Source organism: Mustela nivalis (genome assembly GCF_964662115.1).
Source record: "Mustela nivalis genome assembly, chromosome: 2".
Classification (NCBI taxonomy): domain Eukaryota; kingdom Metazoa; phylum Chordata; class Mammalia; order Carnivora; family Mustelidae; genus Mustela; species Mustela nivalis.
The window spans coordinates 161,204,715-161,226,661 of NC_139021.1; the positions used below are offsets into that span (position 1 = coordinate 161,204,715).

Below are 21,947 nucleotides of genomic sequence, written 5' to 3' on the forward strand. Positions count from 1 at the left end.
AAGAAAAAATTAGAAGAAGAAGAAAAAAAACAAAAAGGCAAAAAGCGAGGTGACAGGTGCACCCAGCGACAGCGCACCGCGGAGGTGTCCCTCGCAGCGGGCCGGCGCCGGCTGGCGAAGGGAAGGAGAGGCACGCGCGTGCTCACCAGGCCGGCCGCCGGGCCCCGCGGCGTCCTCAGCTCCGGCCTTTCCTCTTCCTCCCGCGTCCACGTTCTGCCACTTCCGCGGCCGGGCTGCTGTCAGCGCTGCCGCTGCTGGCGGGCGGCCGCAGCACACGCCTCTGCACACGGTACTCGGGCTCGGGGACGCGCGGCGTGGCCTGAAGCAGGAACTCGCCGCCGCGGTAGGTGACGCGCACGTCGGTGCGCGGGTACGTGCCGTACACGCGCCGGAGTTCCCGGCGCACCACGTCCGGCAATTCTAGGCGCGGGCCCAGCGCGCGCTCCACGCGGCCCCAACGCAGTTCGGCCTGCAGGCTGCCGCCTTCGGGCCACTGCGCCCAGCGCGGGGCAGCCGGCGTCTCCTCCCCCGCGGGCCCTTGTAGAGATGGCCCCAGGTAGCCGGGCGCCGGGAAAGGCGGGAGCAGAGCCGCGGCGTAGGCCTGCTGGAAGGCCCACGAGGGCAGCGCGGCCGCCAGGGGCGCGCCTGGGCCGTGGAAGCAGTGGTATTCCCGCGGAGCCGGCCACTCGCCTGCGCTCAGGCTTGGGGGCCAGCTGTAGAAGCTATGGATGGGGGGCAGCAGCAGAGGGCTGGGCAGGTAGGTGTAGGTGAGGGGCTGCCGCGGAGGCCAGACGCCCTCCTTGGATGCCAGGCAGCTGTACGAATACATGGTCTGAAGCTCAAGCGGCGGGCATTTTTACTGCAGCATGGTCCATACCTAGGGTGGGAGTGTGTATGGATACTCTTTGTTTTGTCTCCACCACCCATCCCTGGGGCTTAGTAACCCAGGGCTCTGGTTCACAGCAGGAGCCCATGTGCAGCACCTGATGGTTTGAGGGGAACTCTTCCTAAGGCATTCAGCTTCCATCTCACCTCTTGTCCCAGGGCTGGGACGAAACCCAGGCTCTCAGTAGGCCGTAGGACCCAAGGCCTTTTCAAGCCTTCAGTCCTGAAGTGTTCTTCCCAGGTGGTTCCTCACTCGTTTCCTTCAGCCCAGGGGTAGCTGGTCCCAAATGCTGGTCCCCAGCCTTTGGGGGAGCCAGAGAAGTCCAGAGCAGGTTCCACTTCACCACTGTTTAGTGGCTCTGTTACCCTCCATGCCCTGCCTCCGCCACACCTCCTGGTTTCCAGGCAAAGGGAAACACATTTTGCTGGCCAGAAGCCAGCCAACCTGTATCTACACTGGGTCACTGCCTGACCCAGAAGGTGAGGCTTGTGCTCAGGGATGCCCCCACTCCTACATCACTGAGGCTGTCTTGGTGCCCTTTCCAATCAGTTAGCCACCTGCTCCCCACACCCCATGCTCCCAGCCCTTCCAAATGGGTTGAATTATCCTAACATTTGAGTGAAGCTCCTACACCAGGCACTGAATGATGTTGTTTATGAGCATCTAACTTTAGGTTTATATCAGCCCTAGGAAGGAGGTACTAATATTTTCCCCCACTTAATGTAGGAGAAAGCTGCTTACCTCAGATTTGGTATACAGTAAATGTATTATGTGACTAGAAAACACTCTCAGTGTTGTAGGTTATGCGGGTTAAGTATCTAGCCCAAACTCACACAGCTAGTTATGGTAAGAACAAAATTCAACCTTATCTCAAGATTCGTGATTGGTAATTAGCTTAATAGCCAATCCATGCTGGGACTTCTTTCACTCTGTGTCCAATTCTCCCCCTCTAGAATGTTACATAAGGACTAATTCTTTTTATTTAATTAGTTAATTAAATTTATTTATTTATTTGACAGCTAGAGAGGGAAACAGGCAAGGGGAGTGGGGGAGAGAGAAGTGGAGCAGGGAACCTAATGCAGGGCTTGATCCTTGGACCCCAGGATCATGACCTGAGCCAAAGGCAGATGGCTAACAGCTGAGCCACCCAGGCGCCCCAAGAACTAATTAATAGCCATGTGATGAACATGGTGACATCATTTTCATCTAATTGATAAGGAACCAGAGGCTCAGAGAAGTCAGGCCACTTTTCCCAGGTTTACACAGTCTAGGTAGCACAATGGGATTTGAACCCAGTCCAACTAAGGCCAAAGCCCACCCTGCTTGGGTGAAGCCAGCAATCTTTCTGGTGTGAAGCCCTTTCTTGGGTGAAGCCCTGTCTAAGCTCCAGCCCATTCTGGCTGCAAGCCCGGGTGGTAGTTACTGGATACTTAAAACTGATACCGTCTCCCAGGTGCTGGGCTGCTGGACCATCATACTTTCCTTCTTCCTCTTATCTTGACTCAGGAACCACCAGTAACCCCCTCCTCTTACGTTTTCAGTTGCCCCTCAAAGGCCAGCTACCCTCTGGGAAGTTCTGCACTCGCCTTAATGATGTCACACTTTTATATTCCTGGCTGAGCTGCTCTCTCAAGTCTTGGGCCATTGGCCTGGTGAAGATAGATACTGGAATTGGGTATCTACCTGACACTCCCTACCCCAGAGCTCCAAGAGGGAGCCTCACCCTCTGTGCACTCCAGGAACTAGTCTCAGGACAAAGTGGTCTTTGTTGGGGGAGGTGTCCACCCCCAAGATGTCCACAACCTAATCCCTGCCAACCTGCAAATATGTTGCCTTACATGCAAGGGGGAATTGAGGTTGTAGATAGTATTAAGGTTGTGAATTAGCTGTCCAAAATGAGATTATCTTGGATTATCTGGATAGATCCAGTGTAATTACAGGTGTCCTTAAATGTGGAAGAGGGAGGCAGAAGAGTCAGAGTGATGTCATATGAGAGTGAACCAGCTGTTGCTGGCTTCGAAGATGGAAGGGGGTCATAAGCTAAGGAATGCTGGCAGCCTTTGGAAGCTGAAAAACACAAGGAAATTGATTCTTCCCTAGAACCTTCAGAAAGGAACGCAGTTCTGTCAGCACCCTGATTTTAGTTAATGAGGCAGACTTCTAACCACCAAAACTGTAAGATAATTAATTTGTATTGTTTTAAGTAGCTAGGATTTTGGTAATTTGTTACAGTGCCAATAGGAAATTAATATACCTCCCCCTTCCTGTTTATAACTTTGTCTTCTCCAAATCTCAGCACTTGAGGAATGTCCAAGACTGCCTATAGACTCACCTCACCCAGGCCTGGAGCTCAATCGTGGGCCCTGTGGAACTGGCCCCTTTCTCCTCTTCCTCCCACACGGGGATCTGGTCACACCTGGGTGGGAGGTGGGGAGCGTGTGAGAGCAAGCTCAAGTTGGAGGCTGGGAGGGTGAGAAGCCTGTGTTTTGTTTGTTCGTTTGTTTGTTTTTAAGATTTTATTTATTTATTTGTCAGAGAGAGAGAGAGAGAGTACAGGCAGACAGATGGCAGGCAGAGGGAGAAGCAGGCTCCCTGCTGAGCAAGGAGCCTGACATGGGACTCGATCCCAGGACGCTGGGATCATGACCTGAGCCGAAGGCAGCCACTTAACCAACTGAGACACCCAGGTGTCCCGAGAAGCCTATACTTTAATAATCGGTCCCTATATGCTTGCTGAAGACCTCTGCTGGTCGGGGGTTGGTTCAGGTAAAATGGGAAAAATAAGAACCAAACTGTGAGTTTCTCAACATTCATCCTGATTGTAGTAACAGTTTCTAGATTTGGGGGGTCCCATACCTTATGTACTCAATGAAGTGGTTCTGGGGGAGTTGGCCATACTCTGTCCTTAAAGTTATGGGTGATTTATGGCTAGATCAATTGCACTGCAATCCCTCTGGCCGTAAGGATTGCTTGAGATTAGCCAGGTGACTCAACTGGTCAGTGGGAGCCAGGCCCAGGACTTTGTTTTCTTGGGGTGGAGGGAAGTGCATTCTTTCCCCTGGACAGAAATCTGAAAGAATACAGTCTGGGTGGAGAGGTGAAGGCCTATAGGAGCATGGAGACACAGAAGAAGTGGAACCAAGGGACAGAAAGAGAAATTAAGTCCTGATGACATCATTTAAATGTCCAATTTTATTGAGATATAATTGACATACACGATTGTATAGGTCTAAGATATACAGCAAATGATTTTACTTAGGTATATGATGAAATGATTAACACATTAAGTTTTGTTAATATCCATTATCTTACACATAAAAATTTTTCCCATGTGATGAGAACTCTTAGGGTCTACTTAACAACTTTCAGATACTCATAATCATCATGTGTATTACATACCTAGTAGTTCTGGAACTTTACCTTTTGACTACCTTCCTCCAATGCTTCCTCCCCACTCCACCCCATAAATTCCTTTCTTTCTTAATCTGGTTTGAACGGAGTCTTTTTTCTTTTCACACACCAGTTGTGTTTACTTCGTATAAATTTAACTACAGAAGACAATGAAATAAATTTCTGTTTTTAATTACAAAGCACCATCACCTGTGTCCTCAGAAAATTAAAAGTTTGGGTTATCACACTGTGGGGTGGAGTCTTCTGTTGTTTGCATCTCCACTACACTCCCCAGCAGTTCATGAAAAATTTCAAAATGCAGCAACCTGAGTAGTTTTTGATTTGCGAACCCCATGATCAGAGGCTTTCCTGTTGGCAAAGTAGAGGATAGATTGGTGAGAGAGACTGGAAGCTAGTCTTGGAGGAGGTTCTCACATGAGCCCAGGAAAACTGACAACCAAAGCAGGAGCTGGGAATGGAAAAGAGATGGGAGCAGATACACCAAGAATTGACCCCATATAACTGCCTGGGTGGAGTGGATAGATTAGAGGTTTGGCTTAGTTGCCTAGGTGGGTAGTCAAGGCAAGCCTGGAGAATAAAAACAAAAAACAAAAAAAACTCTTGCGGGTGATTGGAAGTTGAGGAAATGGTGCAGTCAGGGAGTTCGTTTGGGGAACTGTCGGGCAGGTGGTTTTATATTCAGGCTGGAGATGGGAGGTGGGGTAGTCATGAAGTGAAAAGTAGTAGGTGAAGGACTGAAACAGCTGCTACCTGACCTGACCCGCACCTCACTACGTTGTCATGGCTGCTACTTTGTTGGGTTCCACTTAACACCTTTTAAAGGCAGCAGTCTTGTGTTGGAAGTCCCTTTTACCCTAGATAGCCCATGACCTGACAAGTTTGAGTGAATAAATGAGAAGAGTTTTGAAAATGGAAACTTGCAGGGTGGTGCCTGGGTGGCTCAGTTGGTAGCATCTGCCTTCAGTTCAGGTCATGATCCTGGAGTCCCAGGATCGAGCCCCACATCCATCTGTCCATCTGTTCATCCAGCTCCCTGCTCAGTGGGGAGTCTGCTTCTCCCCAACCCTCTGCTCCACCCCCCAACCTCGTGCTTTCAATCTCTCTCTAATATAAAATTTATTTTAAAAAAGATTTTATTTATTTGACTGAAAGGGACACAATAAGAGAGAGAACACAAGCAGGGGGAGTAGGAGAGGGAGAAGCAGGCCTCCCATCCTGCAGGGAGCCCAATGTGGGGCTCTATCACAGGACTCCGGGATCACAACACCAAAGGACTGAGCCACTCCTCAAATAAATAAAATCTTTTAAAAAAAAGAGAATGGAAACTTGGGGGACCTGTCCTTTGATTTTAGAAAGCCCCTGGGAAAAAACGTGCCCTGGGAACTGAGGAGGAGTTGTTTAATAGGAGGAGAACATGATGGAACCTAGATCAGAGAGGTCAGAAGCTGAGGGAGGAGAGAATTTCGAGGAGAAAGACTGTTTATGTATCTATTTGTCCCACAATCTAGGGACTCTGATAGGACTCAAGAAGTCAGGCAGATGATATGCCCCAGTTGCATCTTAGGTCCCTTCCCAGTTAGCTCTGTGGCTGGCAATCAGGAAGGAAGATTGGAGATAATCAAGACCCAGTCCTGGTGCTGGTACAAGCACCATTACATTGCTACGTTGTCTATAAAATTAGAGGAATGAGGGGGCGTCTGGGTGGCTTAGTTGGTTGAATGTTTGCCTTGGCCTCAGGTCATGATCCCAGAGTCCTTGGGATTGAGCCCCTCTTTGGACTCCTTGTTTGGAAGGGAGCTGCTTCTCTCTCTTCCTCTGCTGCTCCCCGTTTGTGCTCTCTCGTGCTTTCTCTCTATCAAATAAATAGAAAGATAGATAAATAAAATCTTTAAAAAAGAAAAAATCAGGGGGGTGAGGAGCCTCAGTGTAACCATGAGACATTAAGTGCAACATAGGGGGCAAAGTTTTCCCAATGGATTACATTCATTTCTGGCTCCTTCGCAGCCCTTTCTGTTCCCCTGTTTTCCCACTGGACTGGAGGGCCAAGTAAAGAGTCAGGGTTGTTTTGCAACAAAGGCACATGCTGGTCAGAAATGGAAAGGCAGGGGAACTCCTTTACTCAATTTATGGAGGTCCTCGTGTGCCAGACAACATGCTGAATGCTGGGTTTCCAGCCTTATATTCTCAGCCAGGAAAACATAGATGGGAATAATGGGTTGGGATGGGGGAATAATGGTCAACTTCCTTTTAGTCATGAGGGCTTTCTGGAGCAGGAGGGGTTCCAGAAATTGGTTGAAGTCCAGAAGAGAAATGATGTGGCTTCAGGGGGATATAGGAGGTAAGAAGAGGAGGGTCTGAAGGGGCAAGGTCTGAATGTGGCTTCAGGGGAACATAGGAGGTAAGAAGAGGGTCTGAGAGGGCAGGATTGGGAAGAAATGATGGTGAAAAAGATGGGGAGAAAAGTGGTGGATGCTGGGAGCAAAGTTCACAGGACTGCTGGGGCACCACAGGAACTGGTTGGACAGACTCCAATCCCTGCTTATGAGGGCTCTAGTGTTGGACCATTTGCTGTAGGTGGGCCCTTTGCCAAGTTGTCAGGCAGGAGGAAGAGGATGATTTTCCTGTTGACAACCATCAACAAAAACATAATGACCAAAAGCTGGCAAAATTCTTAACACTCCCATTTCTTAACTAATGCCTACAAAATCCTTCTAAGGCATAAAACAGAGGCTCATAAAAGGAAGTTCCCTTAACAAAGAAGTGGAACTAGGGGACCAGGCCCCAGGTCCTGGGAAGCTAAAGCCCATACTCATTGCCCCATAACCCAGGGTTAGAAAACAGGAGGTCTGAAGTGTGTGCTGTTTGGTTGCCTGGAAAACTAACCAGGCTTACAGGCCTATTGTGAAAAGACATGGGATATCCTCACCAGAGTGGATTAAGCAAAATAAAACTTGACTTTGAGGCCCTTAGCAGGGGTAGGAAGAGGAAAGACTCCTGTTCTGAGAGTCAGGAGAGCTTGGTTCTAGCTGGGCCTCTTGCTTGTAGGAAAGTCATTGAATCTCTCTGAACCTGTTTCCTCCTCTGTAAAATGGGGATAATAGCACCTGCCTCCCAGGGATGGTGTGAGGACTACAAGTTAATGGATGCAGAGTGCTTAACACAGTACAGGGCACACAGCGAGAGCTCGGTACTCCTTTTACTTTATTATTCTTATTTTTAACTCGAGGAGGTTGGGTTGCATGGTAGCTCTCCTGGGACCGGCGCCTGTGCCCTGAGCCCCAGCGCCTCCACATTAAGCTGGGGCTGTCCACTCTCGAGGGGCTCACATTCCAGCATCAGGGAGTCCCAGGTTGCTCCACTGTCGTCCTTTCATCCGCCTAGCTGTGCATCTAGTCAGACCACATGGCTCGTAAGAAGGTGCTGTGCTCTCTTCACTCTGCGAATTAATACTAAGGAAGGACAGGGAGAGAGAGGGGAGCATTCAGAAAAGCCTTGTTGATTTTAACTGAAATGGACTTTAAGCAACTATAGAGGTGAAGGTGGGGGGGTGAGCCGTCAGGAATCCAGGCCATCTGCTCTCTTCTTGCCAGCATCTTAAGTTTTCTTCTCGGTCCCCACGGGCACGCGCCCGGGACAAATATGGCTGCGGCAGCCTTGGGCGCGGGCACCTGCCGGGGCGCGGTCCCGGGAGCCGCGCGGAGCCAATCGCCGGCAGGGGGCGGGGGGAGAGGCTGGGGAAGCTGCGGGCCGGGCGCGCGCAGGCGCACTGACTCGCACCTGGCTCCAGGCAGCCGCAGGATTAGGCTTCGCCTGCCGCGATATTGGTGAGGGGCTGGTACGCCGCCCGGGCGCGGGGACAGGAGCGGGCCGGACTGGGGGCCAGTCAGACGCAAAGGACGGACCCGACGGGGACAGGAATGCTGTCTGCTCTGGGAGTCCTAGGGGCTGTCTGCCGAGGCGCGCGCGCGGGGTGGGGGTGTCCCTGAGGTGATCAGGTTGTGGGTTGGGAGAGCCCTTGGGGCAGGATGGGAGAAACTTGGGCTCAAGGGTGGAATCCTTGAAAAGGGGCTCCTCGGGGGTCTGGGGTCGCGGGATGCCTCGGGCCGGGATCCATTTCATGAACACAATGGCCCTTACCCTTGGTGGCCTAGTAGAACCACTTGGGGAGATTTAAAAGAACACTGACGCTGGGCCCCATCCCTGAAAATTCCGATTAATTGGTCAGGGGTGAGGCCGGGGCCTTGGTATTGAGCAACTCCTCAGGTGATTTTAACGTACAGAGAGGCTGGAGAACCACATGTTTCAGCGCCAGTTGTTGCGTAAAGAGCCCCTGGGTTAGCCCCAGACTCCTTGGTGGCTTGGGAGGGGCTGGTGGTCCCAGGGTGAAGTCGCTGACCCTCCAGTGCCCTGGGAAAGGAGGAGGGTCCCACCCCCCAGTGAGGCGAAATTTCATTTCCAGCGTGAGGAGGATAGACCTATTAGTATTTGGAATGGAGGGTGCCACCCCCACCCCGCACCCCCTTGCCAGGGGAGGCCCTCCTGCCAGGACTGGACTCTGCTGTGGGGAGGGAGGCTGGGCAGGGGGACGGGCCAGGCGGGTGTGAAACAGGAGAGGCAGCAGACCATTGAGAGGTCAGCCGCTTGTTGAGAAAAGGACACACCTAATATTTGTGCAGGGTGTTACACCTTTCAATTTCATTTGATACTCCTGAGGACAGGTAGAGAATGGAATTATTTTCTCCTGCCTCATAGATGTAGGAATAAACTCAGACGGCTAGTTAGTAGTGATGATGTTCAGACTTGACTCAGGGCTCGCAACTCCAAATTATGCTTATTAGTAGCTTTCCCCCCTTTACACTATACTGCTTCACATACAGTCATTAGTCCTTTTGAAGGGAATCAACAACCACCCTCCTGATGCCCCTCACTCTAGGGGCCCAGTCTGGCATTCTTGGTTTCCTCCACCAAATCCACCAGCTCCCAGCCACTATCGGTTGGTTCAGAAATCAAGGAGATGCTACTGTTCCCATCCTTTCTAATTCTTTATCTTCCAGAAGCCTGATGGGTCAAGAGAGAGTTTTTATGCCAGGGGACTCCTTCCAAACAGATCTGGTTCTGTCACCTCAGCAACTGCCCAGTGCCCCCCTTCCGTTATCCTCAGGACAGAATCTTATGTGTGATTTACAAAACCCTTTCTGATCTGGTGTCTCTCTACCTCCTTGCCCTGAGCTCTCTTTCCATACTGTATCTGCTTTCCTTAGCACATGGTACAAGGTTAATAAATGTAACTTTTTGTCATCACTCTTCCTCTTTGTGCACCTGTTGCCTTGCTATATGTGTTGTATTCAGCAGGGCACATCAAGGTTCCCCTGGTTGCCTCTTTCTGACTCTCACAGCCAAGCAGAGCTGAGGGGCACAGTGGGATTTGGGGGTGGCAATTCTAGGGCTGCTGCTTCTCCCTAGTTCTGGGGATACCCATGTTGGCCTTTTAGGGGCACACTGACTCATCAGGCATTACCTGAGCACCTACTGTGTGCTGAAGGAGCCTGGTGGAAGCAGGGAGTAGAAAACTGGGGTCTGACCTGGTGCTGCTCTTACAGAGCTTGGGTGCTGGAGGAGGGCTAAGGGAGGCATTTGGATCCTGATCAAGGAGCCAGGGGACCTGAAATGGGAGAGAACACCTGCCTGGGTGTACTCAAGAAGTCTTGTGCCACTGAAATAGGCCTTGAATCAGCAGGATTTGATAAGATGGTGGTGGGGTTGGGCATAGTGACATGAGAAATGCTGAGGTTTTTTAGTCAAAAACACCAGTTTTGAATCTGCCCCAGCCCCTAATAGCTCTGTGATTTATTTGATCTTTAGAGCCTTGGTTTCTTTGTTTATAAAATGAGATGGAAGTAGTAACAAGAGTTGTAAGGATTCTTGATGATGGAGGTAAAAGCCAGGCCTACCCAGATGCCTAAGAAATGATATGTAGCTACATCTAGGGTGTTTTAGATGGAGGGGACAGCATGAACAAAGGTGTGGAGGTGGCATTTAAAAGAGAATATGAGGGATGGCAGGATGTACCAGGCAGCGAGAGGTGTCTGTCCATGTTGGGTGCTGGAGAGACCACTTCAGTCGTGGATTTGACAGAAGGGAACACTGACTGAAACCCTTTAAAGGTCATGAAACCAAACTCCAGAGACAGGAAAAAGAATAACAGTAGCTACTGCTTATCGAGGATCTCCTATGTGGCAGGGACTGTGCTTGGTGCTTTGTGTACCTTTTGTTTCAGCCCTACAGCAATCCAAAAGGTTGGCAACATCCCCTCTTTATTTTTTTTTAAGATTTTATTTATTTATTTGACAGAGAGAAATCACAAGTAGGCAGAGAGGCAGGCAGAGAGAGAGAGAGAGGGAAGCAGGCTCCCTGCCAAGAAGAGAGCCCGATGCGGGACTCGATCCCAGGACCCTGAGATCATGACCCGAGCCATGACCCGAGCCGAAGGCAGCGGCTTAACCCACTGAGCCACCCAGGCGCCCCACATCCCCTCTTTATTAAAGATGAGGAGACCAAGGGTCAGGGGAAAGGAAATGCTGGCTCAAAACCACATAACTGGGACCATCCTAGCACAAGCGTGGGCTCTGGGGACCTCCACCAGGCTCTTCTGCCAGGTGCCAAGGTGGGGGTGGAGTTGGCTGGCTTACAGGGTATTTCACCCAGGTTATGCAACTAGGTTGGTGTGGGTTCCAAGCTGTTCCTCCCCTGGAGAGGCAGGGTTGCTATTTTCTGCTGGGGCTTATTGAGGGTAGGAGGATGAGTAGGGGCAGGCATTTCCTGAGGGAGGAGCAGAATGTAGAAGAAAAATGGCTGCAGTGACCCTCCACACTCCGCCCCCAGCACCCTCTCCTGGGCAGAGGCTTACCTGGACAGGTCGCCTTGGCACCCCCCCGCCCCGCCCCCGATCCCCACCCCCGCACCCCGCCTCTGGCTGTGGTGGGGGCCTGTATCTAGCTCTCCTGAACTGTGCATGTGTTCTTGCTACTTGTAGACTCTCCTCTTTTGATTTAGCCTTGTGTGCCCTGTCTTCTCTCTCGAATTCCCTTACCGTGGGAAGGGGCCGGATTACCAGGCTATTCCCCTGCTCTTACTCCGATCTTTTATGAGTGAGCCCGAGAAAAAGCCAGTTTCTGAACATCTTCTGTGTAACAGTGCTCTGGGCTCCTGGGCATTAGTTTAGTCCTGCCTGCTTTCCTTTAAAGGATGGGCGTTATTATTCCCATTCTACAGGTGAGGAAACCGAGGCTCAGACAGGTTAAGTGACTTGCCTGAGGTTACATTCTTAGTAGGAAGTGCAGGTGAAATTTAAGCCCAGCCTCTCCTGATGGCAAAAGTAACACCCTTCCCATGTCACCACCTCTGAGGTTTTCTGCTGTTACCCCAGCAGGGGTGCAGGGAGCCAGCTGGTGGAGGCTGGGGACTTGCCTCCAGGACTCACCTTCTCCAGCCTCCAGGGTAGGTCACTGGTCATCCAGCTGGGGGCCTGGGAGGCTTCATTCCCTTTGGACAAAGGCTTTGGAGGTGAGGCAGGGGTGGGGGTCTGAAAGGCCCTGGGGAGTCTGAGAAAGTGAGCTAGGTGAAGGATAGCAACAGGGGTGCCTGGGTGGCTCAGTGGGTTAAAGTCTCTGCCTTCGGCTCAGGTCATGATCTCAGGGTCCTGGGATCAAGCCCCACATCGGGCTCTCTGCTCCGCGGGGAGCCTACTTCCTCCTCTCTCTACCTACTTGTGATCTCTGTCAAATAAATAAATAAAATATTTTTTTTTAAAAAAGGATAGCAACAGATAGCTTTGCAGCCCCCCAAACACCTTTAGATTATTACTCACCCCATCCTTGTGTAGTGGGTTTGGAAGGTCTGAGAGGCTCCATAGCAGTAATCTCTGAAGTTTGAGTGTCCACTGCACTCATGTGCTAAGTGTTTGAGAGTACTTTCCCCTTGATTGTTAACAATAGTCCTAGAAAGGTTGGTGCCATATTGCAGATCAAGAAACAGACATAGAGAGGTTAAGCAAATTCCTCCAGGTCACACAGGTAGTAAATGGTGCAGTCAGGACTTAAGAGGCCCCTAATTCTGTTTTCTTTCCACTACATTCCTTAGAAAGTTCCAGGGAAACTTCTAGGGTGATGGGTATGTTCATGGTCTCCACTGTTGTGATGGTTTTCCAGGTACATATATGTGTTAAAACTGATCAGACGTACACTTTGCATATGTGCTGATCCTTATGTGTCAGCTATACCTCTATAAAGCTATGGGGGGAAAAGTACTTCCTACCAAATGTTCCTTCAGGGGCTCAAGGGTTCCAGGAAGAGGCATAGCTGGCCATCATCCTGCTTTGGGGCAAGGTAGGATCACTGTAGCCTGGGAGAGTCTCTCACAGACTTAGTGGCTGGTTTCTAGTTTCCGGTTGCTCCAGCTACTTCTCCTTTGCTCATTCCCCAGCACTAGGCATAGGTGGGCACCAGGTTGGATCTCTTGAGCAATTGCCCTCATTTTCCATTGAGCCTGAGAGACCCTGAGATTCCCTTCTTTCCCCCCGACTCGGCCTGTTTTTCTATCAGAGAGTGGTCATGTCCAGTCCACCCTCCCCGAAGGAGATGGAGGACAGAGAGACAGGCTCTGACCTGAGAAACCTCACAGTCAGGTTGTTATGGGGGCAGGCAGGAGAGTCTGTGGTACGGTGGCAGGTGGCATCTGTAAGGTGCTGGAGAGAGTCTGGACACAGTGCTGGCTCTTGAAGGATGGGGAGAGAGGAGGCTGCTTCCAGCAGGGGCACTACCAAGGACAAAGGCGGGGCTAGAGGAGAGGGTGGCTTGAAGACCCAGGGAAGGCTGGGCTGGGCAGAGGCCCTAGAAGAGTGGGCACAGAGTGGGAGCCTTCGTGGGTCATGGGGCACGGACAGGTCCTGGGAGTCACTGCTGTTAGACGGGCTGAAGTTGGCTCTCCAGGGCCTGACTATGATGGGAAGCAGAAGTTTCAGCTGTGTGTATCTATATGTGCGTGTGCATGCGTGCATACACTAACATGTAGATCGCACACATGGTCAGGCATGGTATTACAAGGACTCAGAGAGGAACAGCCCCCAAGGGTATGTGTGAGTTTCCTAGGGCTGCTGGAACAGATTACCACAAACTGGGTAGCTTGAAACAACCAAAATGTATTGTCTCAGGGTCCGAAACAACTCCAGCTGGTCACGCACCCTCTGGAGGCTCTAGGGAAGACTCCTTCCTTGCTTCCTCCTAGCTTCTGGTGGTTGCCTGCAGTCCTTGCACTCCTTGGCTTCTAGCTACATCGTTCCACTTTCTGCCTCTGTCCTCACATAGCCACCTTCCTTCTGGATGTGTCTGTCTCTGTGTCTAAATTTCCATGTCCCTGTAAGGGCCCACCCAAATTCACTATGATCTCATCTTAACTTGGTTACATCTGCCCAGATCCTGGTTCCAAATAAGCTCACACTTACAGGTGCTAGAGGTTAGGGTTTGAGCATATCTCTTTTGGGGGGTATGATTTAACTCACAATGGGGAACTGGAGAGAAGGAAATCCTCTTAGCTTCCCTCTGGGGGTCAGACACAGGGTTATTTTTCTGAAAAGAGGATGAAAGCTTTGAATCTAAAAAAAGATTCAATGCCTCACTGCCTAAACTGCGGTCATGGCCCCGTGGTCGCCACCTGGGCACCCCTTTCGAAGTGCAGAAGCTGATTCCTCCCCAGACCTCCTGAGTCAAAATCTGCATTCTGATGAATTGCCCACATAACTTGAAAGCACTTTCCAGTTTAAGAAGGCCTGCTCTAATAAAGATCTGACTTTTATTTCCTTCCCTCTCATGTTTGTCTGTCCAGCCTCTGTTTGTCTGTCCAGCCTCTGTGTACAAGTCAGACCAGGTGGCAGCCAGGCACCCCCACTGTGCTTTGTTCACTCTTTTCCCATAACAGGTTCTTGAATTTCTCATCTATGTGTTGAGGTGGCCCACAGGCTTGCCTTCTCTGGGGAGCATCTGCCTTGCTGAGCCAGTCCCTTTATTGCATTGTTGGGCCATGTCCAACTTTTTGCTGTTTATTACCATTGCTGCCTTGAATGTCTTTGTACATGTTCCTTTGGGGTTCATTTCTTGAGGTGGGATTTCCAGAATCAAAGTGTGTGAGCGGTTGTGGATTCTATCACTCTTATATACTTGTGGAACCTGACATCACAGCAACACTCTCTGTTCTACCCAGCAGTGCATAGGAACCTGATTTAGAAGGTCAAGTGGCAGACTTTAGAACCAGAAAAATCTCCTACTTTTTTGCTGTATGACATTGGGCAAGTTACTTAACATCTCTGAGCTTCGCATTGCTCTCTTTTCACATTGTACGAGTGCCATAAATTTTGTAGGGATTTTATAAATACATATCATTATATTTATATAAATATAAATCATGACACCACCACCATCCATTTATCAAGCACTTTCCCTGAGTTACCTCCCTTGATCTTTATATTCCTCTGCAGAGTAGGCATGATCATCCTTCTTTCCCTTTTATAGAAGAGGAAACTGAGGCCCGGGTTAAGTAGCTTGCCTGAGGTTATAGGGGCATTGTGTGCCCAGACTCACAGCTGGCATGTCCAGATTGTTAAGGTTTTTGTGATAAGATAGTGTAGATGAAAGAAAATACTGAGCACAGTGTCCTAGCCCATGACCTGGCTTCGAACTTGTTGGATGCCTGCCTTTTTTTCCCACGCTTTTATCAGTTTTCTTGGGTTAACTCAGATAGTGGTATCCAGACAAGCACTGTTTCGGTTGTTATGTTATTGATGAATCTCTAGCTTTGTTTTGTGTACAAACTTTCTCCCAGTGGAATGAGGTTGTGGGTTTTTTTTTCTTCTTTAAGATTTATTACTTTGTTTATTTCCATGAGCTGGGGCGGTGGGCGGCAGTGGTCGTAGAGTGTAGGGGGAGGGAAAAACAGCAGACTTCCCACTGAACAGGGAGCTAGACGGGCGTCTCAATCCCAGCACCCTGAGATCATAACCCAAGCCAAAGGCAGATGCTCAACCGACTGAGCCACACAGCCACCCCCGGAAATGAGTTTTTAAATGATTCAGAGGTCTGGGGTTAGGAGCAGAGCTGGCTCTGATCCCTGCAGCTAACTTTCTCCCCCAGGGACAAGGATGGCCAGACTGCTCTTGAAGGATGTGAGCACTCCTCATTGTTGCTGGAGCTGACGCCAAGCTGGCAGCCATGGGGCTGGGCAGGCTCCAGGCCTGGATGCTGGGCCTTCCTACTGCTGTGGTCTATGGCTCCCTGGCCCTCTTCATCTCTATCCTGCACAATGTGTTCCTGCTTTACTATGTGGACACCTTTGTCTCAGTGTACAAGATCAACAAAGCTGCCTTCTGGGTTGGAGAGGTAGGCCAGCACTGGGGGTGGGGGGGGGCGGCGCAGAGCTGGGCAGATCGCAGGGCTAGGTCCCACCCAGTCCAGAGCATGGGGCAGGCCAGGTTGCCCACCGCGATCTAGTAAGAAAAGCTGGAGCTGGAGGTGTTGACTCCTCCTTCTCCTGGCCCCTGTCCTCTGAGCCTGGCATGGTTCTAAATATTCACATATATGACAAAATGTATTCACATAGGTTAACTTGTCAGCTGGATAAATTTGCCCTGGGTAGGTGAGCGTCTGATGGGGGCAGTGGCTGGTGGAGTGGGTTTTAGCAGAGGGACTGCCCTGAGCAAAGGTTTGCAGGCAGGAAAGCGGGGCTCACCTTTGAGGGGTGGCGAACAGGCTGGGTAGGGAAAACTCTGGAGAAGAGGCTGCCTAGAGCCCACCTGCCCCGTCTCCCCTCTGCCCACAGACGGTGTTTCTCCTCTGGAACAGCCTCAACGACCCCCTCTTCGGCTGGCTGAGTGACCGTCACTTCCTCAGCTCTCAGCCCCGGTTTGTGTCCTGGGGATGGCTCACAGCCGGTCCTATCCCGCCCGACCCCTCCCCAAGGGTGCCTGTGTTTGGGGTGGGGAGAGAAAGGGAGAGCATTTTCAGCTTTGGGCCAACTCCCTCCCTTCCCAAGGTCAGGCAAGTGGGAGAAGTGGCCTTAACTAACTGTTGCCTTGTTCACCTGAGGAGAGATTTACCCCAGCTTGGCTTGTCAGGTCCTCAGAACTGGGAGCTGTACAGCAGACCCTCTCTGCTGCTTCTGGCAATTATCTTGACTCCATCCCTGCTTGAGCCAAACCCTGAGAAATAGGTATCCCACCACCCCTTGGCCATCAGCCCTGGCAGGCTCACAAGAGAGCAGATGAGAAAAGTATACCTCTTTTGCTTCCTAAGTCAGAGGCTGAGGACAGGGGGCTCAGTGGGCTCACTCTGGTGTGAGTTTCATACTCTGGGCCTCTGTCTTCCCTTTGGGGCCTGGGCAGAGGGGGAACTGGGGCTAGCCAAATTGGTAAGAGCCACTCCCACCTTTCCTCCTCTCCTTGGCAGGTCGGGCACTGGGCTCTCCTCGAGGGCCGTGGTGCTGGCACGGGTGCGGGCCCTGGGCTGGCATGGGCCGCTGCTGGCACTCTCATTCCTGGCATTCTGGGTGCCCTGGGCCCCAGCTGGCCTGCAGTTCTTGCTGTGCCTATGCCTCTATGATGGCTTCCTGACACTCGTGGACCTGCATCATCATGCCTTGCTGGCTGACCTGGCCCTCTCTGCACACGACCGTACCCACCTCAACTTCTACTGCTCCCTCTTCAGTGCGGCTGGCTCCCTCTCTGTCTTTGCCTCCTATGCCTTCTGGAACAAGGAAGATTTCTCTTCCTTCCGCGCCTTCTGTGTGGCACTGGCCACTGGCTCTGGGCTCGGCTTTGTGGGGGCCACACAGCTGCTTAGGCGGCAGGTTGAGGCAGCTGGCAGGCAGCCAGAGTGCCCAGCCCTGGCTGCGGATGGCGGGTGAGTAGCCTGGCCCAGCGCCCTGGGTTCCCCGCAGCACACAGAGTCCCCTGGGGCATGGGCGGCTGCCTGGGGGTGGCAGATGGCTCTGGCCCAGCCCCAGGCCATGGGTGACTCCCCTGTGCCCTGTAGCCTGTGCGGAGAGGAGCTGCTCACAGGCTGCCAGGATGCAGGCAGCATCACTCTGGGCCAGTACCTCCAGCAGCTGGCACGTCACCGGAACTTCCTATGGTTCGTGGGCATGGACCTGGTGCAGGTATGGGAGCAGCATCCCCCCCCCAACCCCCCACCGACAGCCAGGATGTGCCTCACTCAGGGGAGCAGGCGCCTTAAAAGCTGGGCCTCATGTGAGCACTGCTGGGTGATTTGTTAGCTGGGACACAGGTCTGTTCGTTGAAAGGCCTGGATTCTAGGACCATCAGAAGTCCTCACTCCCTGTGTGACCTTAGGCAGGTCTGTCTCTCAGGGCAGCTGTGTCTTCACCTGCAAAAGGAAGCTGTGAGAAAGAGGTGCCCCTGGGGAACTCTGTGACAATCTTTTTAAAACACTAAATGCCGTGCCTGAAACACCTGTAGCATGTAAGCTAGCTAAATTCAGAAATAGATGGTGTTTATACCAACAAGATTGTTTTACAAAAGTGTTATCAATTAAAGAGAAAAAAACTTAATCATTCAATTTGACAGTTTTAATCATACCTTCTACCTTTTAGCAAAATTAGATGAGCAACAGGAATCTGGTGTTGGGTTTTATTCTGGCATGTTCCGTGGGGAGGGACATGGGGTGAAAGCCTGCTCTTGCTCTCGGCGCTCCCCAGTCAGCTTCCGGCCTGCTCCCAGCTCCCCTCCAGCCCAGCAGCCTCCTCACGGGGGCCGTTGGGTTGCAGGTCTTTCACTGCCACTTCAACAGCAACTTCTTCCCCCTCTTCCTGGAGCATCTGTTGTCAGACCACATCTCCCTCTCCACGGGCTCCTTCCTGTTGGGTGAGTGGGTGCCGCAGGCAGGCTGGAAGGCCCGAAGCTTGCCGCCCAGCTGCAGGGGCAGGGGGGGGGGGGTCCCTGCCGCTGCCTCCAGCCTCCCGCTCAGCTGTGGGAGGAGGGGGTGGGAGCCGGTTGCGGTGCGAGGAGGGTGTGGCCGCTGTGGTCTCGGTGATGGCGGTGATGGCGCCCCTCACAGCGCGGCTGACAGGCTTGGGGGCGCGTCTTGACTGCTTGTTCACTGTGCGTCCTTGGGTGTGTTTTCTTTAGTCTCTTTGGGCCTCCACTTACAATCTGTGAGGCAGGGGCAATCACAGGACTGATCCCGAAGGGTGGAGAGGATTAAATAAGTGGACGTGAAGCTCGTGGCGCAGAGCCCGGCATGTCGGGAGGGTTCCGTCCGTGCCCGCTCTGACGCCCGCGGCGGGCATGTGCGCTGGCAGCGCCCCCTGACAAGGCTGCGCCCTTCTGTCCAGGCATCTCCTACGTGGCCCCCCACCTCAACAACCTCTACTTCCTGCCCTTGTGCCGGCGCTGGGGCGTCTACGCCGTGGTGCGGGGGCTCTTCCTGCTCAAGCTGGGCCTGAGCCTGCTCATGCTGTTGGCTGGCCCCGACCGCCCCGGCCTCCTCTGCCTCTTCATTGCCAGGTATGCATGCGCCGTCCTCCCTCACCCCCTCCACCTCCGCTCCACCTGGTCATCCTTGCCCCCCACCCCTTTCTTCGTTGGCAGCAACCGCGTCTTCACGGAGGGCACCTGTAAGCTGCTGACCCTGGTGGTCACTGACCTGGTGGATGAGGACCTGGTCCTGAACCGCCGCAAGCAGGCGGCCTCAGCTCTTCTCTTTGGCATGGTGGCCCTGGTGACCAAGCCGGGCCAGACCTTTGCCCCACTGCTGGGCACCTGGCTGCTGTGCTTCTACACAGGTGAGGGCCTTGGGACTGGCATGGGGCTCTTAAGGTTCCAGGGTTCAGAGCTTACCTGGCACAGCAGCTGACAAGCTGGGTCCAGCCATGGGGAGAGAATGGCAACTGGCCAACAAGCTGTGCCTGGTCCACACCTCCTCCTCCTCTGCCCAGGTAGAGAGAGAAACTGAATGTCCAGTACTTCCCATGTTTCAATAGTTTGTTCGTTCATTCATTCATTCATTCATTCAACAGCATGTATAGAATACTTTCTCTGCCAGGAGCGGCACCAAGTCCCTTTAGGGAGGTGACAGTGGTCTTTGCCTTCCTGGAACTTACATTCTGGTTGGAAGGATGGGTGGGGTTGGCGATAAAGAGCCAAACAAGACAAGAGCGACGGTATTGGGAAAAGTGATGGCAACACAGGCAGTGTGACTGAGAAGCTACTTAGTGTGTGGTCCAGGAAGGCCTCCTTGTGGAGATGACACCCAGGATGTGGACTGAATGACAAGAATTGGGTCTAGAAAGATCTCAGTGAATCCCAGACAGGGAGGGGGCCAAATACAGAGGACCGAGGTATCAGGAGTGGCTGGAGACGAGGCTGGGCAGCAGGGAACTCTGTCTGTCAGCACAGGGTTTGGAGTTGATTCTCAGTGTGAATAGAAACTGTTGCCAGGGCAGTAGTGACATGGTCTAGCAGGGCAGTGACATGGTCTGGTCTATTTTTTAAAGTTCGCCCTGACAGCAGTATGGAGAATGGGCTATGGGGAGGCGGTGGCAGAGGCCATGGAAGCTTGGAGCTGGCAGTGCCAGGGTCGCTGGAAGAAAGTGTCTGGGTGTGGGGTGTGTTTTGGAATTGGGGGGAGGGGAAGGACTGGCTGCTGGGGAGTGAGAATTGCTGGGGACTCCATTTTGAAGAATTGAGGAAGGCTTTGTGCTTATGGGGTGGATGGTGGTGCCAGTCACCCAGAAGGGAAGCGCAGGGTGAGGCAAGTTTGGGGGAAGAAGTGAGTTGTGGTTTAGCATGCGTGTGTGTCACTTGAGATGTGGCACTGGGGACCTTGGAGGAGATCGGGGCTGATCCTGTTCTTTCTGCACGCTCTCTCATCCTAGGTCATGATCTCTTCCAGCAGCCCCCACTGACCCCTGTGGGGAGTGCCCAGCCCTGGCCAGAGCCCCCGGCCCCGGCCCCAGCCCAGGCCCCGACACTCCGCCAGGGCTGCTTCTACCTGCTGGTGCTGGTGCCCATCACCTGTGCCCTGCTGCAGCTGTTCACTTGGTCCCAGTTCACACTGCACGGGAGACGCCTGCACATGGTCAAAGCCCAGCGCCAGAACCTATCACGGGCCCAGACCCTGGATGTTAAGATGGTGTGAGATGCAGGCACAGCAAGGCCACCCTGCTAAGGATGCTGTCACAGGCCTGGGCAGGAGCCACTTTTGCCAGGACCTCGTCCTGCTCCTCTGCCTCCCTGGGGCACAGCCTGGAGGACAGATGGCAGAATGGGAGCCTTTGAGGCTGAGCCAGGAGCATCACTGAGGTCTAAGTTCTGGCTTGGCTGTCTGGCCCAGCTTGGACAAGAGCTGGGCTGTATGTGCTCAGGGAACTGCTTCCCTGCCGTGGGGCAGGAGGAAGAGGAGGACCAAGAAGGGAAGGGGCTGTCTGCGATCACATGGGTTTGCTGTAGGGCATGGAAGCCTGTCCAACCACCTGGCTGGGGCTGGTGCTGTGTAGGCTCCGAAGCCACTTTCACCACTCAGGGGACGCTGTGAGTCCCACCGCCCCCTCCCTCTACCTTTCCAGTGGTTTCTCTGACCTCTCCGCTTCAGTTGTGCCTGAAGTATTGTGCCCCAGCTGCTGCAGGGCTTCCCCACCCCTATCTGACCTCTCAAAGAAGTTCATGTCATCGCAGACTGATTAAAGTCAGTCATTTCTGTTCCTGAGGTCTGTGCTATGTGCAGGAGTGGTGGGTTGGTGGGGTTGGGAACAGAATTCCTCTTAATAGGAAAAGCACCCGGAGAACATTTTTCTGTAGATGAGTTGGTGGGGGTAGGGGGACACCCTTATCAGAGTCACTGAGGTAGCAGGGAGGGCGTGCAGACCGGTAGCTGCATGAGCATCTGGGGGCAGAAGGACTTGCAGGCCTGTGGTCATGTCCTGGTGCATTTCCCATACACCACTGTCAGGCATGGGGAGTGAGGAAAAGCAGCTGCTTCCAAAACTGAGGTCTTCAACCCTGGAGTCACTGGGAGCTTTCAAAAATGCTGATGTCTTGAATTCTGTTCCCCAGGATTCTGATGTCATGGGCTCTGGGCTCTGGGCTCTGGCCTAGGCAAGGAAGGTTTTGGAAAACTCCATGATTTTACTGTGCAGCTGGGATTGAACACCTGTGCTCTAGGCCAGCGTTTCTCAACCTAAGGATGTTCGGAGCCAGATAGTTCTTTGTTAGGAATATTTGAAGTGGCATCCCTGGCCTCTGCCTAGATGCCAGTAGCATTTCCCGACCAGTGGTGACAACCCAGTGTCTCCAGACATTGCCAGCCATGTCCCACTTGATTGGGACCTACTGCTTAAGGCCAGTGGTTTTTGAGGATATGTATAGTGGCTAAAACTTTAGGCTCTAGGTCTATATTACCTGGATTCAAATCCTAGCTGATAAACAGCAGAGCTTTGGGAAATTACATAATCTTTTTGTGGCTCTAATTCATCTGCAAAGTGGGTAATAAAAATATCTACTTCGCAGGGTTGTTGGGAGGATCAGATAAGTTAATATTTGCAAAGGGCCTGGAAATCGCCCCCACCAGGTTTAAAATGGAGAGCTGATTAG

General features: G+C 52.3%; 2 protein-coding genes across 9 annotated transcripts in view; one reads left to right on the forward strand and one right to left on the reverse strand.

Moving 5' to 3' along the window:
• Positions 1-70: 70 nt before the first annotated feature.
• Positions 71-21,058, forward strand: MFSD13A (major facilitator superfamily domain containing 13A). 7 transcript variants are annotated; one of them, XM_082722491.1, is made up of 9 exons: positions 71-343; positions 15,478-15,723; positions 16,163-16,245; positions 16,789-17,241; positions 17,374-17,497; positions 18,125-18,221; positions 18,692-18,863; positions 18,948-19,141; positions 20,234-21,058. In XM_082722491.1, the coding sequence occupies exons 2-9, from the start codon at positions 15,556-15,558 to the stop codon at positions 20,494-20,496; spliced, it is 1,554 nt and encodes a 517-aa protein (XP_082578617.1). In that variant the 5' UTR covers positions 71-343; positions 15,478-15,555; the 3' UTR covers positions 20,497-21,058. The 7 variants fall into 7 exon arrangements, with proteins under 7 accessions (XP_082578617.1, XP_082578614.1, XP_082578615.1 ...); XM_082722489.1 differs by lacking the exon at positions 71-343 and adding an exon at positions 8,015-8,121; XM_082722490.1 differs by lacking the exon at positions 71-343 and adding an exon at positions 8,058-8,132.
• The window catches only part of LOC309860384 (uncharacterized protein C10orf95 homolog), a gene marked incomplete at its 3' end in the record, with an annotated part of 370,467 nt that continues 348,695 nt past the window's right edge, over positions 176-21,947 (reverse strand). Inside the window, exons 1-2 of one of the 2 annotated variants that reach the window (XM_082722513.1) lie at positions 1,033-1,876; positions 176-877 (exon numbers count right to left, since the gene is read on the reverse strand). In XM_082722513.1, the coding sequence (XP_082578639.1) occupies positions 176-829 (654 nt within the window). In that variant the 5' untranslated portion in view covers positions 830-877; positions 1,033-1,876. Of the gene's footprint in view, positions 2,050-21,947 lie in introns of those variants that run through there. The other variant, XM_082722514.1, reaches the window with a different exon arrangement.